At 43.2% G+C, this 14,725-nt stretch overlaps 2 protein-coding genes across 2 annotated transcripts in view; both read left to right on the plus strand.

The window, feature by feature from the left end:
• The window catches only part of LOC102842514 (zinc finger protein 300-like), a 6,977-nt gene extending 4,629 nt beyond the window's left edge, over positions 1-2,348 (plus strand). The window contains exon 4 of the mRNA XM_006868350.1: positions 1,534-2,348. Within this exon, the coding sequence (XP_006868412.1) occupies positions 1,534-2,348 (815 nt within the window). The remainder of the gene's footprint in view (positions 1-1,533) is intronic.
• A 6,586-nt stretch (positions 2,349-8,934) lies between these two features.
• Positions 8,935-14,725, plus strand: part of LOC102842892 (zinc finger protein 268-like) — a 50,820-nt gene continuing 45,029 nt past the window's right edge. Inside the window, exons 1-2 of the mRNA XM_006868351.1 lie at positions 8,935-9,076; positions 11,909-11,994. Coding sequence (XP_006868413.1) covers positions 8,935-9,076; positions 11,909-11,994 — 228 coding nt within the window. The remainder of the gene's footprint in view (positions 9,077-11,908; positions 11,995-14,725) is intronic.

The raw sequence follows: 14,725 nt of genomic DNA on the forward strand, positions 1-14,725 counted from the left end.
CCATGGCCTGGTATCTCCACAGAAGTCAGCCATGGCCTGGTATCTCCACAGAAGTCAGCCATGGCCTGGTATCTCCACAGAAGTCAGCCATGGCCGGCTCTTGTTGTCGCTTGCCTGAAACTTTACTATCACATCCGATTTTAGCAATGTCATCCCTCCAGTTTATTCAAGCTCAGCAGCTGCTCCTTGGAAACCGTATACAGGGTCGCTGTGGGTCGGAACCAACTCAACGACACTTCACAACACCAACCAAATTCATTCTTCATAAAAGCTCATGTGACTTTTGAAAATGTCAGTTCAGAACAAGTTTTTCTGCCAGAAATACTCAGTGGCTTACTGTCATTATTTGTAGCATTAATTTAATTTCCTCCAGTGGCTTTCTACGACACATGTGCCTCTTCGATAGTGCCTAACTGCCTAATTTTCCTGAGTTCTACTTTAGCAGCCAGTCCTAGCTTTCATGATCATGCTCACGTTTTTACCCCTTTGGGTTTTTACATTATGTTCTCTCTTCTAAGATTGTTGCTCGTCTAATTTTTTATATCAAGTTGCTTATTCTTACCCTGTGATGTCATCTTAACTTTCTATTTCCTGTGGGTGCTTAGATAAGATTGACCTATGAACCTGGTCAACTTGATGGCAGATAACAACAAAAATCTTTCCTTTCACCTTCTTACCATTTCCCACATTTTATAATTTTGTTACTTCTTTGATTACTGGTTGTTTAAAAAGTCAGTAATAGTTCCGTGAAGACAGAGAATACAAGGGGCTTTAAAAGTGGAAATGGTCCCTGATTTTTTCATTCCATTTGTCTGTGAACTTCTTGAAGCGCCTTGTGTGTTTCTGTAATGTCTCCCATGCCATCTTACTCACTAAATTATTTGTTGGGGTGAATAGATGTGTCCCTGAAATCCTGGATCACATTTACCTCTATCTTCTTTTGTTCTGTTCCAGTACTATTTTCTATTCCTATTTCTGTCACCGTTTTCTGGGGTCCTGTTTGGAAAGCATGCCACATGACATTTATTGTAGACTCTCAGCCTTGTTTCTACAGGAGCTGACTTTCCTTTTTCTGTAATACTGAGCGTACAACTCTGGCATTTTTGTACCCTTTTTTTGCCCCCTCCCTAAAATGACTGGATATTCTCTTTTTCCTTTTTTTTCTAGGAAAAATATGGACGCCTGACAGTATGCAGCAGCACCCTGAAAACCAGAATGACCTTAAAAGTTTGGAAAGGTGTCTGCAAAGTTTCACTCTTGGAAATCATTTTGGTTTGAGCAAAAGTCTGTCTCCTTCTATACAAAGACACAACACATTGTTTGACTCACATTGTAGAAGTCTAAAATCTTGTTTAGATTTTGTCATCCAGAGTAGAAGAGGTGCAGGGAAAGACTATTATGAGTTCAGCGGTTATGGGAAATCATCTGTCCACATGAAGCATGGTAAAACTCTTCCTGGAATGAAATACCATGGATGTGCTAAACCGAGTAGCACGAAGTCACAGCTCAATGACTGTCCAAAAACGTCTACAGAAGAGCAACCACATAAATGCAGTGAGTGTGGGAAAGTCTTTTCCAAAAGGCCACTGCTTTTGTACCATCAGCGAATTCATACGGGAGATAAACCCTATGTATGCGGCGAGTGTGGGAAAGCGTTCACTTGGGAGAGCCGGCTCAAGAGACATCACCGATCTCACATTGGGGAGAAACTCTATGGGTGCAACGAGTGTGGGAAATCCTTCTCCCAGAAGGCATACCTCATTGTACATCGGAGACTTCACACAGGAGAGAGGCCTCATGAGTGCGCTGAATGTAGAAGAACCTTCGCTTTTAAGTCAGCCCTGACCAAGCATCAAAGAATTCACACAGGAGAGAGACCTTATGAATGTAGTGAGTGTGAGAAAGCCTACAGATGCAAGTCTGAGCTCATCCAGCATCAGAGAACTCATAATAGGGAGAGGCCGTATGAATGCGCTGAATGTAGGAGAACCTTCCTCTTTGAGGCAGCCCTGACCAATCATCAGAGGATTCACACAGGAGAGAAACCCTACGAATGTAGTGACTGTGAAAAAGCCTTCAGAAGCAAGTATAAACTCATGCAGCACAAGCAAACTCACACCAGAGGGAGGCCATATGGATGCAGCGAATGTGACAAATCTTTTACCCACATGTCATTCCTCATTAAACATAAGAAAACTCATACTAAAGAGAAACCGATAAAGTCACCAAAAGTGGGAACACCTTCCTCAGTGACTCACAGCTCCTTATACAAGAGTGAACTTCTACGGGACTTAGACCCCATGAATTCTGTGCCAGTGGAAATGCCTTATTCGGGAACTCAGCTTTAAATCTCAGTGAGCTTGTAGGGGCTAGAAATACTGCGGTTGTGGACCTGCCTGTGTAGAGGTCAGGCCTTTGTAAATGATCCGGAATTCCCACAGGGAGTAGAGGTTGTAACTGCAGTGAATGTGACAACGCCTCCTCTCAATTATGTCTTGTATGTTACAGATAGTGTTCAGGGAGGAAAAAAGCCCTCAGACATGAGAGATGGACAAGAAATGTGGAAAATGTCTAACTACAAAAAATTTCAGGATCCCTTGCACACATAAGCATTGGATTAGTAATTGCAAGGCTGATGGTTCAAACCCAGCAGCTGCTCTTGGAAACCCTGTACAGGGTCACTGTGAGTTGGAACCTACACGATGGCACACAACAATGTAGCGTAGGAACATGACGCAGTGGCTGCGGAGAAGCCTTCTGTGTGAAAGAAGAGTTGTTAAGCACCAGATACTGGACAGAAATGTAGCTTTTGTGGGGAAGTCTTAGACTGGAAGTGAGGTCTCAAGTGCTGTCGAGTAATTTTTACAGGTTCAAATCTTAAGAATGAATGGGAGGTTTTCAGTGATGAATTTGTACCTCAAAACATGCAAGTTTGGTGGTTCAAATTCACCAGCTGCTCCTCAGAAGCCCTATATGGGGTCACTGTGAGTCAGAACTGACACAACGGCACTTAATAACAACATGTCAGAGATACAGAAACAAAACTCTCCATGCATGTAATGCGGAAAACATTTTTTTGTTAAAATACAGATGGAATCTTAGAAAAAAGTAACCATTTGGATAAGCAAGGGGCAAGGTGGGTTAGACCCTCCCACCCCCCCTGGAATTGAACTTGGGCTTTGCCTTCCCACATTGTCATTCGCTGTCAGTAGTCACTCCAGGGGGCACACAGACTTAAATGACACCTTACAAACTCAATGCTTCAGAATAACCCAAATGTCATTCTCTGTTGACTTGCCCTAGCCCCAGTGGATTTGTTAATGTCTAAAACCAATAGAATTCACCAAGAACATCTACAGATGCCCATACATTATAATCAGAAGGATAAAAGCTAAGAGACACATCAGGGATGGTTAGGTAGAAGTTCAGGCAGGAAGCCTTTGTCTCCAGGGACATGCCACCTTTCCCACAGGTGAGCGTGGGAAACTAATCAGGAAGCCCAGCTGATCCCTGTTTCAGCCCTCTTTTATAATGTGTATGCATGATTGAAGTAAGAATATAAATAATTGCACCATATCCTCCTCTTGACTTCCTGAGGTTTTTTTGCCAGGTGTGATATTAAGGGCTTCTGAACTATTTGTACAGGTTTGTGTTGCCTGGCGGTTTTTAGAAAACCCACAGACTCTTTAATTGCTCAAAAAATTCCTTGGACTGCTTTTAGGAACCAGAGACAAAGGCCAAATCAAGTTCTTTGCCCACATCTCTACAAGCAGTATATGGTGGGGAGTCTATCACCAATCTGCAGGGCAATGAGTTGCTTCATACGACCTTTCTACACAGGGTCTTGTAACCCCCACAAAAACGTGGGAGTGTAACTATACGAAGAATGTATGTAAAACTTAGTTTCAAATGATTTCACATTTGAAATCAGGGAGCTGGGAAGTTGGTTGGAGCCCTGCAACTTGACATTCAGCTCTGAGAGGTCCTTGGTAATGTCCACCATGAACTGTAGCGCACACAGCCACCTATCACTGAATTAATTCCCTGACAGGTTTTCCCTTCATTTTCATGAATGCTTGACTTCATCTTGCAGTTTGTAAAACCTTATGAGCATGTTCCCGCAATTCAGTCACCACACTTCACAGTGATAAACAAGATCACCGTACTCAGAGTCAAGATCATTCAGTAACTCTAAACTGGTGGCTGTTTTAAAAATTTGACAAAATTGCTTTTGACAAAACGTATGCATGACATCCACGGTTGCCATCACGTTGTTGAATTGCAACGAGTGTGCACAAAGCCGTTCTTGGTGTATGATGCAGTGGCATATAATTGAATCATTATAATTAAATCACTTGGATCAAGACTGACATGATTCAGTTCTTTCCTGACAAATACAATTAACCCTTTGTGAGCCAACCATGGCTGCAGCGCCATCTCTAGTAAGACCACTTAACTTTTCAAATGTTAGCTCAAGTTTTTTCATTGATAAAACAAGTCCTCACCTCTTGTAATACCATGCATGGCTTCCAGTGACAAGCTCTGCAGTTATCCCATAAACAAAAACGGCCAGTTGGGCAGTATTTGTTATGTCCATTGTCTCGTCACAAGCCAGACAGAAAATTTGGAAATTTCCTGCAGGAGGCTTAATTGTTTTTTCAGTATTTTGTGCTCAGTCAGTAATCCATGCTGAGATGGTTCTCCTAGACAAACTAACACTGAAACCATTTGGCTTTGTCTCTGCAGCAGCCACCATGCACTTTTTCACAAACTCTCCCTTTACATGAGACCTCAGCTCTTTGTGATTAGCTTGCTCACCACATAACTTGTCTGAATAATAGTGTCTCTGTCACAACAAGGCCTAGTGAGAGCGGCTTGTTGTGATCCCAAACTCCACTGAAAAGCATTGATTTATTCCAGACGCACTTGACCTTCCGAGTCACTGAGTTTCGCATGTTTTGAGCTGCAGTATCGCCCCAGATCTGCTTTGTTTTCAGGACTAACTCACTGCCACAAACTAGGCATGCAGATTGGCCTTTGACTTCAACAAGAAAATAATCATTTGTCCATTTCTCTTGGAATGACTGACTATGCATCGCCTTTCCTTTATAGTTGTCATTTGTAGGGTGTCCGGCCAGTGATGTAACTATCCAGGATGTGTCGCTAGTGATGCAATTATTTTGCTTTGATTGCTGTTCTAATCCCGCATCTGGGACTTGGAACATATCCAACATTTTCTATTATCGACTCTTGAGGTCTTTTTTGTGTACTGTACTTTCCTTAATCTCCACAGGAGATTCTGTTTTTGTGAGGATTGTTGATCGTGGATTTGTGTTGACAGAGAGGCTGACAACACTGTTGTCACTCATCAGAGGCCAGGTCATCCATGCTGCGTGGCGTCATCTCACTGCATCTTGTCTCACCATCCCTGGAGCGCCGTCGTTTTGCACAGTGGGTTAACACTTCTGCAGTGTGTACATTCCCAGCCTGCCTGGCATTGACTGACCTCTGACTCACCTAATACAGACAGCCAATGAGAAGCATACGTGTCCTGTCTGCCAGAACTGATGTTCCTTGTTTGTCCCTCAAAATTTACATTATGATGATGATTCATTTCATATAAATTTATGTTGCTATGAAAAAAGCTCCTAGATTTATTGAATTTTGAAAGTTGCCTGTGATTGCCTCTGCAGAGCCAGACCAAATGATTTCCCCAAGCCTGTTATTCAGGTTCACTATGAGTCGAAACAGACTCCACGGCATTTAACATGTTGCTTAACACGCACACTATGCTCTGTGAAATACAGCATTATATAAAGAAATACGGCATTATGTAAAGGAGAAAGGTGCACACAAAAACATGGGGCCAGCCCTGTGTGGTCACTGGCCCCAGGGTTCCTACTCACCATCCAGCCTTCCTGTTCTCTCCTCAAAGTCCACACTGCTCTATGGCTACAGCAGCTGAAGCTCCAACCTCAGGACCAGTCATATGCACATGGTGTCCAGGTCAGGTGGGGCAGCAGCCTCAGTGCAGGTGATGTCTGCATGGTCCTTGCCTGAGGAGTATGGTGGAACGTCCCCCCTGCCAGCCCCAGGGTCCGGGCAGTGGTGGGACCTATAGAGCTAGTCTGAGTCAAGCTCTGGATCTCTTAGCAAAGTATGTCTGCTACATCCTGTTCCATCGGAAATCTGAACTCTGATTATAGCCTTGTTATTAAGTGCCATCGAGTCAATTCCAACCTACAGTGATCCTGTATAAGGTTTCCAAGGAGCAGCTGGTGAGCTTGAACCACCTACGTTGCAGTTCAAACGGCCCTGCAGTCTAATTAGCCCACAGAGCCACACCAGGGTTCTGATTATAGCCTTAGGGGACCACAAACGTGGTTGCACACACACTGCCTGAACAGTTTTCAGAAGAAAATTTCTCTTGAATTCCTTTTGTATATCCTTTCTGGAGCTTTCATAACTACTTGAATTGTAGGTTTATATCTTTTGTTGATTCTTCGGAAATTATCATCTTCATTTCTTCAAATTTTTTTTTAAGATTTCCATTGTCATTCTTCTTTCCTGCAATTCCAAATGACATGACTGTTCTACAGTTCATGAAACTATAGATTTTCATTGTTTTCTCTCTGTTCAGATTGGATAACTTTTGTCATGACATCTTTTAGTTCACTGATTCTTTACTCTTAGCAGTCTCCTGGGCTCATCCATGAAGGCTTTTTGTATTGTTTTTAATTTTAGTAATTGTATATTTCAGTCTTAAAATTTCCATTTGGCTCATCTTTACCTCTTTGGTGTCCCTTTGTGGAGACGTCATTTTTTCATGTTTCAGTTGTGTTCATAAATAATGGAATACATACTGATTGAATCATATTAAAATTTTGTTAGAGAAGGTCAATTTGGATAAATATTACGTGGGACACCTGTTCCACTGAACTCCCATAGGATAGGTATGAGAAAAACCTTTTATTTTTTGCAAATTCATTTTGTTGTTTGAAACTTGTGAAAATATGAATATTTAAAGGCACCCTGCTGTGGCTGTACTAAATTGTTGACTCTTCTTAGAGCTGAATTCTCTGCCTCGCCTTCTAGATCCCCTGATGGGATCTGTCAGAGCCATACTGTCATTTGGCATCTTACTACTAGCTTTTTCTTCATAGTCTTTTGATTTTCTGGTCCACAATAAACTGCCCAATGAGAAAGAGCCAGAAGGAAAGTTGGCTGCATCTGCCTCATGGTTACAGTTCCACAGTGTGAAACTGTCTGCAGTGTCATGGTAGAGAAGGAAATACAGCGACTGGCCCACCACCTAATGATTATATATATGTTCTTTGCGTCTCTGGGTAAAGCGGTCCATTCTTCCCGTCACTGCATTGTATTCTGCAACTGCTCTTTGGCAAGGGACTACTTACTGAAACACAACTGTCTTTTTTCTTTCTCTTGACACTAGTGATATTCTTTGGGTTGTGGAATGTCAACACACCTTATCGTCCTGCCGTTTTACTGCTGACACACATTGTTTCACATGAAGCAGAGATTCTTCCCCCTCTAATGTTGTCTTCATTTTTGGTGGTTGTTGTTAAGCACCATCGAGTCGATTCAGACTCACAGCGACCCTGTTGTATAAGGTTTCCGAGGAGCAGCTGGTGAGTTTGAACCACCAACCTTTGCAGTTCAAGCTGACCTTGAACTTGAGTGCTTATCCTACAGCATCACACCAAGAGTGATAGAGGGGGAAAAACAAAGCCAAAGGCAGTGAGTGAGCTTGTAAGAAAAGTTGCAGGAATTATATAGTCCAAGTACAACACTCACTGAGGAAGAAAGCTAGTCATTGTCTTCACTTTTTTCCAGAATAGATATCAAGTTGACTGACAAAACCAGATGGTGACTCAGTCAAGCAGCAACCTTCCACCTGCACTTGGTGGGTTTCCTTGGCACCTACTGCTTTATTGACGAATGCCACTATGCTTTCATCAGCTACCATGACACTTGTTGGCACATATAGGCAGCTACTGAGGGGGTGCAGTGATAACGGGGCACAATTGTAAGGCTGGTCATAGCATCATTTTCCTTTGTGCGACACTTTGGAATTGTCATTGCATGGTATTTTCTCAATTTCTGGACTCTTCTCTCAGTCATAAGTTCTGAAAGTGCAATCACGTCCAAGATGGGGGTCACTGAACCAATGAATGAGGTCTGAACTTTGGCATCGGTGCCCGCACAACATTGTATTTTCCTCTGCAGTTGGAGGCTGCCAGTTTTCACTTCATATTCTGATCTGCCCGGTGTGTGTTGTGCGCTTCTGAGTCAAAGATTCATTGGGTCCTAGGCACCACAGAACAAAACACTGCCTGTCCCCGTGCCCGGCTTCCCAACTGTCGTGTGAAGCCCACGGCTGCAGCCACTGTGAATCCAGGTCATTGGGGCTCAGCCTCTCTTTCGCCGACCCTTCAACTTTGCCAAGCATGATGCCCTTTTCCAGGGATTGGTCCCTCGTAACATTCAAAGTCTGTGAGGCGAATCTCACCATGCTCATTTCCAAAGAGCATTCTGGCTGCACTCGTTCGAAAGCAGATTGGTTTATCCTATTCTGCTTTATACAGCATTGTTACGCGTTGTAAATTACTTCCCCAAACCTCAAAGGAGAGCTGTTTCACCCATTCTGTGATTGATGTCTTTTGTAGACAATATAACTTTCTTTAAATCCAAGCTGGCGTCAAATGCAGCTTCATTCGAAGAGCTCCCACCAGTCAGGAGTCCAGGGTTCCCAGAAGGGCTTTAACCCCACAAGGGCCGCGCTCCTGGGGCTGTTTCCACAACGGGCCTGGACGTCGGAGACCGTCTGCTCAGCCCGCAGTCTCGGCCGCTCGCCGCTCCGCGCCCTCGGCAGGTTTTACAACGTGGAGGCCCGGTATTTGAGCGGGCCTAGAAATGGCGGAAAACAACTTGTCCTTAACGGCTTCGCGTTGTCCCGGGGCTGACGCAGTGCGTGAAGACTCCGTCTCCCGTCATACGGTCACTGGCTGCAAAATGGCCGTCCTGCGCGGACCTGCCAACGGGGCACGGGGCGCGCGTAAGTGACGTCATAAAAGGCGGCTTAGCGTCAAATTCCGAAGTGTCTGGAAAGACGCCCGGTGGTCGACCGCTAATGACCAACGATCTTAAGAGTTGTGGGATGACATCAAGAACATCGTAGAGGAAGAAAGCCAAAAGTCATTAAGAAGGCAAGAAAGAAGAGAAAGACCAAAATGGAGGAGGTCACAAGAGATTCTGAAATTTGCTCTCCAGCACAGAGACGTTAAAGCAAATGGAAAAAATGAAATAAAAGAACAGAAAATTTCAAAGGGCAGCTTGAGAAGATAAAGTCAAGTATTATGAAATGTGTAAAGACCTGGAGTTAGAAAACCAAAAGGGAAGGACATGCTCTGCATTTCTCAAGCTGAAAGAACTCAACCTTCTACTTGCAATATTGAAGGATTCTATGGGCATCTCTCTGTTTCTATCTCTCTCCCTCCATCTCTCTCTGTCTTCCTCTACCTATCTCTCTCTCTCTCTCTAATTCTATCTGTATCTATCTCTCTGTCTCCCTTCATTGGTCTATATTTTTCTATCTGTATCTCTGTCTCTCTATTGCACTCTGTCTCTATCTCTGTCCATCTCTCTGTTTCTTTCTCTATCTCTAGTCCTTTATCTGTCTCTCTGCCTATCTCGCTATTTATCTTTCTGTCTATCTAATCATTCCACTTGTCTGGCGCTATAGGATAATCCCTGGACTGCTAACCACAGGCCTGTGGTTCAGCCGCACTGGCCACTCCTTGGAAACCCTATACAGAGTCGTGTTAGAACAGAATTGCCGCAGTTAACAATAACATATGTGACTCTCTCTATATCGAAGATTTCTTTGCCAATTCAGTCATTTTTACATGTAAAGGGGGCTTCAAAAAAGTTTGTGGGAAAATTGCATTGTCTTTATTTCCTTTTCCCTACAAATATTTTGAAATCTGCTTGTACAGTTCAGTGATACTGTGTTCATTGTCTACAACCATTACTATTTTTCCCCAAAACAATTCCTCCACTTTTAACAGAAACTTCATGTCCCCTAAGCAATGAACCCCCTTTTTCTCTCCCTCCCATGCATAGAAGCCACTAATGTTTTGGTCTGTCTATTGTTGCATATTTCATGTAAGTGGGATCATAAAATATTTAATCTTTTGTTTCTCTTTTCACTCAATATAACATTTTCAAGGTTCATCCATGTAACAGCATATATGAGAACTTCATTTCTGTTAATGACAGTGATTGTCAATTGTATGGATGCACTATACAATGGTACAATAAACAAATGTTTATCTATTTATTTTGGTAAGCATTTAGGTGGTTTCCACCATTTTCAGTGAGTATTAGTGTCCAAGTTAAGTTTGTGGGGCAGCCAGACTCTAGAGGTTCCAGAATGCAGATGTTGGATTTCTCTCTAAGATGTGAGGAGGAGAGAGGGAGATCCTTTGCCTTTGTGGAATAGGACCCCAGAATAGTGAGCAGTGTGTCAGGTCCATGATCAGAAGCACAGTGTCCTTTCCCTGTGGAAACATTTAGTTTCTCTCATCCAAACATGTTGAAGAGCAAAGATGTCAGCTTGAGGACTAAGGTGTGCCTGACCCAAGCCATGGTATTTTCAATAACCTCATATGCATGCGAAAGCTGGACAGTGATTAAGGAAGACTGTAGAAAAATTGATGCTTTTGAGTTATGGTGTTGGAGGAGAATATTGAAAGTGCCATGAGCTGCCAAAAGAACCAACAGATCTGTGTTGGAAGAAGTGCAGCCAGAGTGCTCCTTGGAGGCCAGGATGGCGGAATTTCATCTCTCATACTTTGGACATATTGTCAGGAGGGACCAGTCATTGAAGAGAGATAATCATGTTTGATAAGTGGAGGGTCAGAGAAAAAGAGGAAGACCCCTAATGAGATGAATTGGCCAAGTGGCAGCATCGATGGGCTCAAGCATAGCAACAATTGTGTGGTTGGCCCAGGATCGGGCAGTGTTTCATTCTGTTGTGCATAGGGTTGCTATTAATTGGTACCAACTCGATGGCACCTAACAATAACATATGTATACTACAAAAACTTATTATGGACACATGTACTTACACACCTGCCACTGCATATATCATAAGGAATCTTGACATGCCTGATGTGGCACTGTAGGATAAGCACTGGACTGTGAACCAAAAGGTTGGTGGTTCAAACCCACCAGCTGCTCCTTGGAAATCCTTTACAGGGTCGAAATGAGTCAGTATCGACTCCATGGTCCATAACAGCATCAACAAGCATATGTATACTATTCAGGGGCTTGATGGTTTTCATTTACTAGAATGCCAGTGAGTCAGTATATATGCAGAATTTCACTGATTTTTTAATGTGTGAATTGCATCATACTGGTGTGTTGTATTTTGCTCTGAAAATTTATATTGATAATTTCTCACTCTTATAAGCAAAATAATGAACATTATTTGTTGTTGTTAAGTGCTATCAAGTTGGTTCTGATCCATAGTGACACTGTATAGGATTTCCAAGGAGCGGCTGGTGAGCTTGAACTGCCAACCTTGCAGTTTAAGCCAACTTTGCAGTTCAGCGCATGAACCCAGAGCACCACACCAGGACTCCATGAACATTATTACTACACATTATTTTACATATGTACAATGATGGTTGTAGTGTTTCATTTTGTTTTATGACAGTAAGCTAACCAGTGGGATTCTGTGGTTCTGCGGTAGGTGGGTTACTCACAATGAGCAGTTTATCATGGGGCAAATGATTCGAACGTGTTCCTGTCTGCCTTGTCCACACCATCTGTTGCTATCCACATTGCATTGGATGTGTTATTCCAGGGCTCCTTATCCTTTGAGGTGTGGCTGTGGGCTTCACGTGGGAGGAGGGGCAGTTCTTGGACCTGTACAAGGCCATGATGTTGGAGAGCAACAACCAAGTGTCCGTAGGTAGGGCGGTGTCATGGGTCAGGGCCCTCTTGTGGGCTCCAACAATCATTGTTTCTTTTTCATTTGGTTAAATTATAATGGACCTCATAAATATTTAATATTTGGACTAAAGCCTTGTAGGCCATTTCATTCTCCTCCCGAATAAAAGGTTTTTACTTAGCCAGGTACGCATCATGTGGTCCCTGAAATATAATCTCCTCCACTTCCCAGATTCCCCCAAGCGTAAGTATTTGGTGCCAAATATTAAGTGCCTTCCCGTTTACAGGGTGTAAGGCTACTGAGCCAAATTCAGTCTTCAACTTGTAGCAAGAAGACCCTCCATGGATAGTGGAGGGAGCAATGTACAGTCGGACCCGACCCGGTGAGTGATTGACAACCAAGACAAGTGGCAGAATGACACTACAATCCCAGCTGCCTGGTGAAGGTCTGAGACAACTTTAGAAATGCTGTTTTGGGGACTTTTCTTGCAGCACCTGGTGCCCCACAGTGCTGGCCAGAACCTTCAGCATTAGAGCTGTCTTCACTCACGTGTTCAGTATTAAAAGACAGTGTTACTCCATTAACTCTCTTCTGAATCGATCTGTCCAGCTCACGTTGGCCCTTGGTTTCTTGTCTGGTTCCATTCTTCCTGTTGCCCTCATGTTTTCTTCTACGGTCATCTCACTTCCTGCTCTCCGTGTTTGTTGCTATGAGCTCTTCCCTTTCGACTTCTGCAGATAACCTTGTACTCAACCCTGCTGTTATCCATCTTTTTAAAGGTTGACTCCCCTGCCTGACACTCCACCTGGACTGAGTTCATATGAATTCACATACCTTGTCTGTCAGGGCAACTTTATCAATTTAGCATCCTGGTGTGGAGCTGCGGGTCAGCACTGGACTGTGAAACACAAAGTTGGCAGTTCAAACCCACCAGCCGCTCCTCAGAAACCCTATACAGACAGGGTCACTATGGGACGGAACCGACTTGATGGCACTAAACAACATCAACATGGTTTAATGAACTAGAATAACACAGAAGTCAGGAAAGTGCTATAATTGTATGGTTTTATCATAGAAACAAAGGATACAAAAGAAGAGATACATAAAACAAGGTCTTGGAGGATCTGCAGCAGAGTTTCCACCAAGGAAGTTTCTCAGGGAAGCAGAAGTCTCCCTTTACAGTGCTAGCCAGGAAGCTCACTCTAGCTCTTCGGGGGTTGGAGTTTTTAATGGAGGTCTAAACATATGCATGAGTGATTGCGTTGTTGGTCACATGATTGAAGTGACTCTCCAGTCCTGTTCCCCTCCTTGGTTGCTATGCTAGCACCATATGGTGGTTCCTTCTGGTATGGCTAGCTTTCATGCCTGAGTCACCTCCTTACTATAAACTCTCAGGTGTGGTCTGGAACTCCCCCATCAGTAACACTCTAATTGCTTGGGGAATTATAAGCATTAAAGGTTACCTCCTAGTAATCAGGAACGCTGGTGGTGTGGAAGGTTAAGCATTGGACTGCTAACCGAAAGGTCAGTGATTCAAACCCACCAGTTGCTCCACAGGAGAACACTGGATCAGTCTGCTTCCAGAAGGAGTCTCAGCCTGGGAAACACTATGGAGCAGTTGTGTTGAGTTCGAGTTGACTGAACGGCTGTGGTCCTCCTAGGGACCAGGGACAAAGACCAAGTTTGTTGGGTTCAGTAGTGAACCCACAGTAGTGAAGATTTCCCTTCTCTCTGTTCTGATAGAGATGAGGAGAGAAAAAAAAAAAAAAAAAAACAATCAAATTATACTCACCTGACATGAAACTCTTAAGAACCAATTTATACGCATGCTGACTGTAGAATTTATTGTAATCAACTTTTAGAAGAGACAAATACATCATTTTCAGCAGAATCTCCTTGCTTTTTAGTACCTTTTGTCCATCTGTCAACAAGCTTTCATATTCCCTAATTTAAAAATGTTCTAGGCTGAGCTGTGAGCCAATGACTGCACCACTGTCTCCACTTCATCAGAGGTGAATCTTGGTCCTCAAAGAGCAGCTTTCAGGGGACCAAACAGGTGAAAGTCCGATTGGAGCATGATCAGGACTACAGGGAAGATGCTTTAACACCTCAACATGAAGTGTTTGCAGGCTGTCAACAGTCTGGCCAGAGGTGCAGGGCTGTTAAATAACAAGGTACAACTCAGTATCGGGATCAACAGAACCTAGACCAGGAAGCATGTAGGCAGTCTCCTTTCTTCACTGCTGGACAACTCTCTCAAGTTCTCCTGGACATTTAGGGCTCCTGTCAGGCGCCTCAGGACAGGCTCCGTGGGGCCCGGCCATCAGTCACTGCTGGCTCTGCCTCTGGATCCCTCTCAGGCCTCTTGTCCTCAATGTTACCTGTATTGCGGCTCTCTTAGGATGTTCTTGCTTACTAATAAGACATCTGGGTCAAAAGTTTATCAACAGAAGAATGAATACATCAAATTCGGTAGAGTTTAAAATTTGCATTCTCATAAATAAAAGAGAAGGAAGTACTGGTGATCAAACAACAGAGTTGAATCTTAGAAACATATTGAGGGAAAGAAGTCACACAAATTCACTTGTATCAAATATATCAGATTCAACACCAGACAAAACCAATATTTGGTGATATAAATCAAAATAATATTTCTTACTTATGAGACAGTATTGATTATTGATGGGCATAGGATAATTTCTGTAGTGAAGAAAATAAACGATCTTTATATGTTAAATGGTTGTTGTT

This window comes from Chrysochloris asiatica, unplaced genomic scaffold (assembly GCF_000296735.1).
Source record: "Chrysochloris asiatica unplaced genomic scaffold, ChrAsi1.0 scaffold00116, whole genome shotgun sequence".
Taxonomy (NCBI): Eukaryota; Metazoa; Chordata; class Mammalia; order Afrosoricida; family Chrysochloridae; genus Chrysochloris; species Chrysochloris asiatica.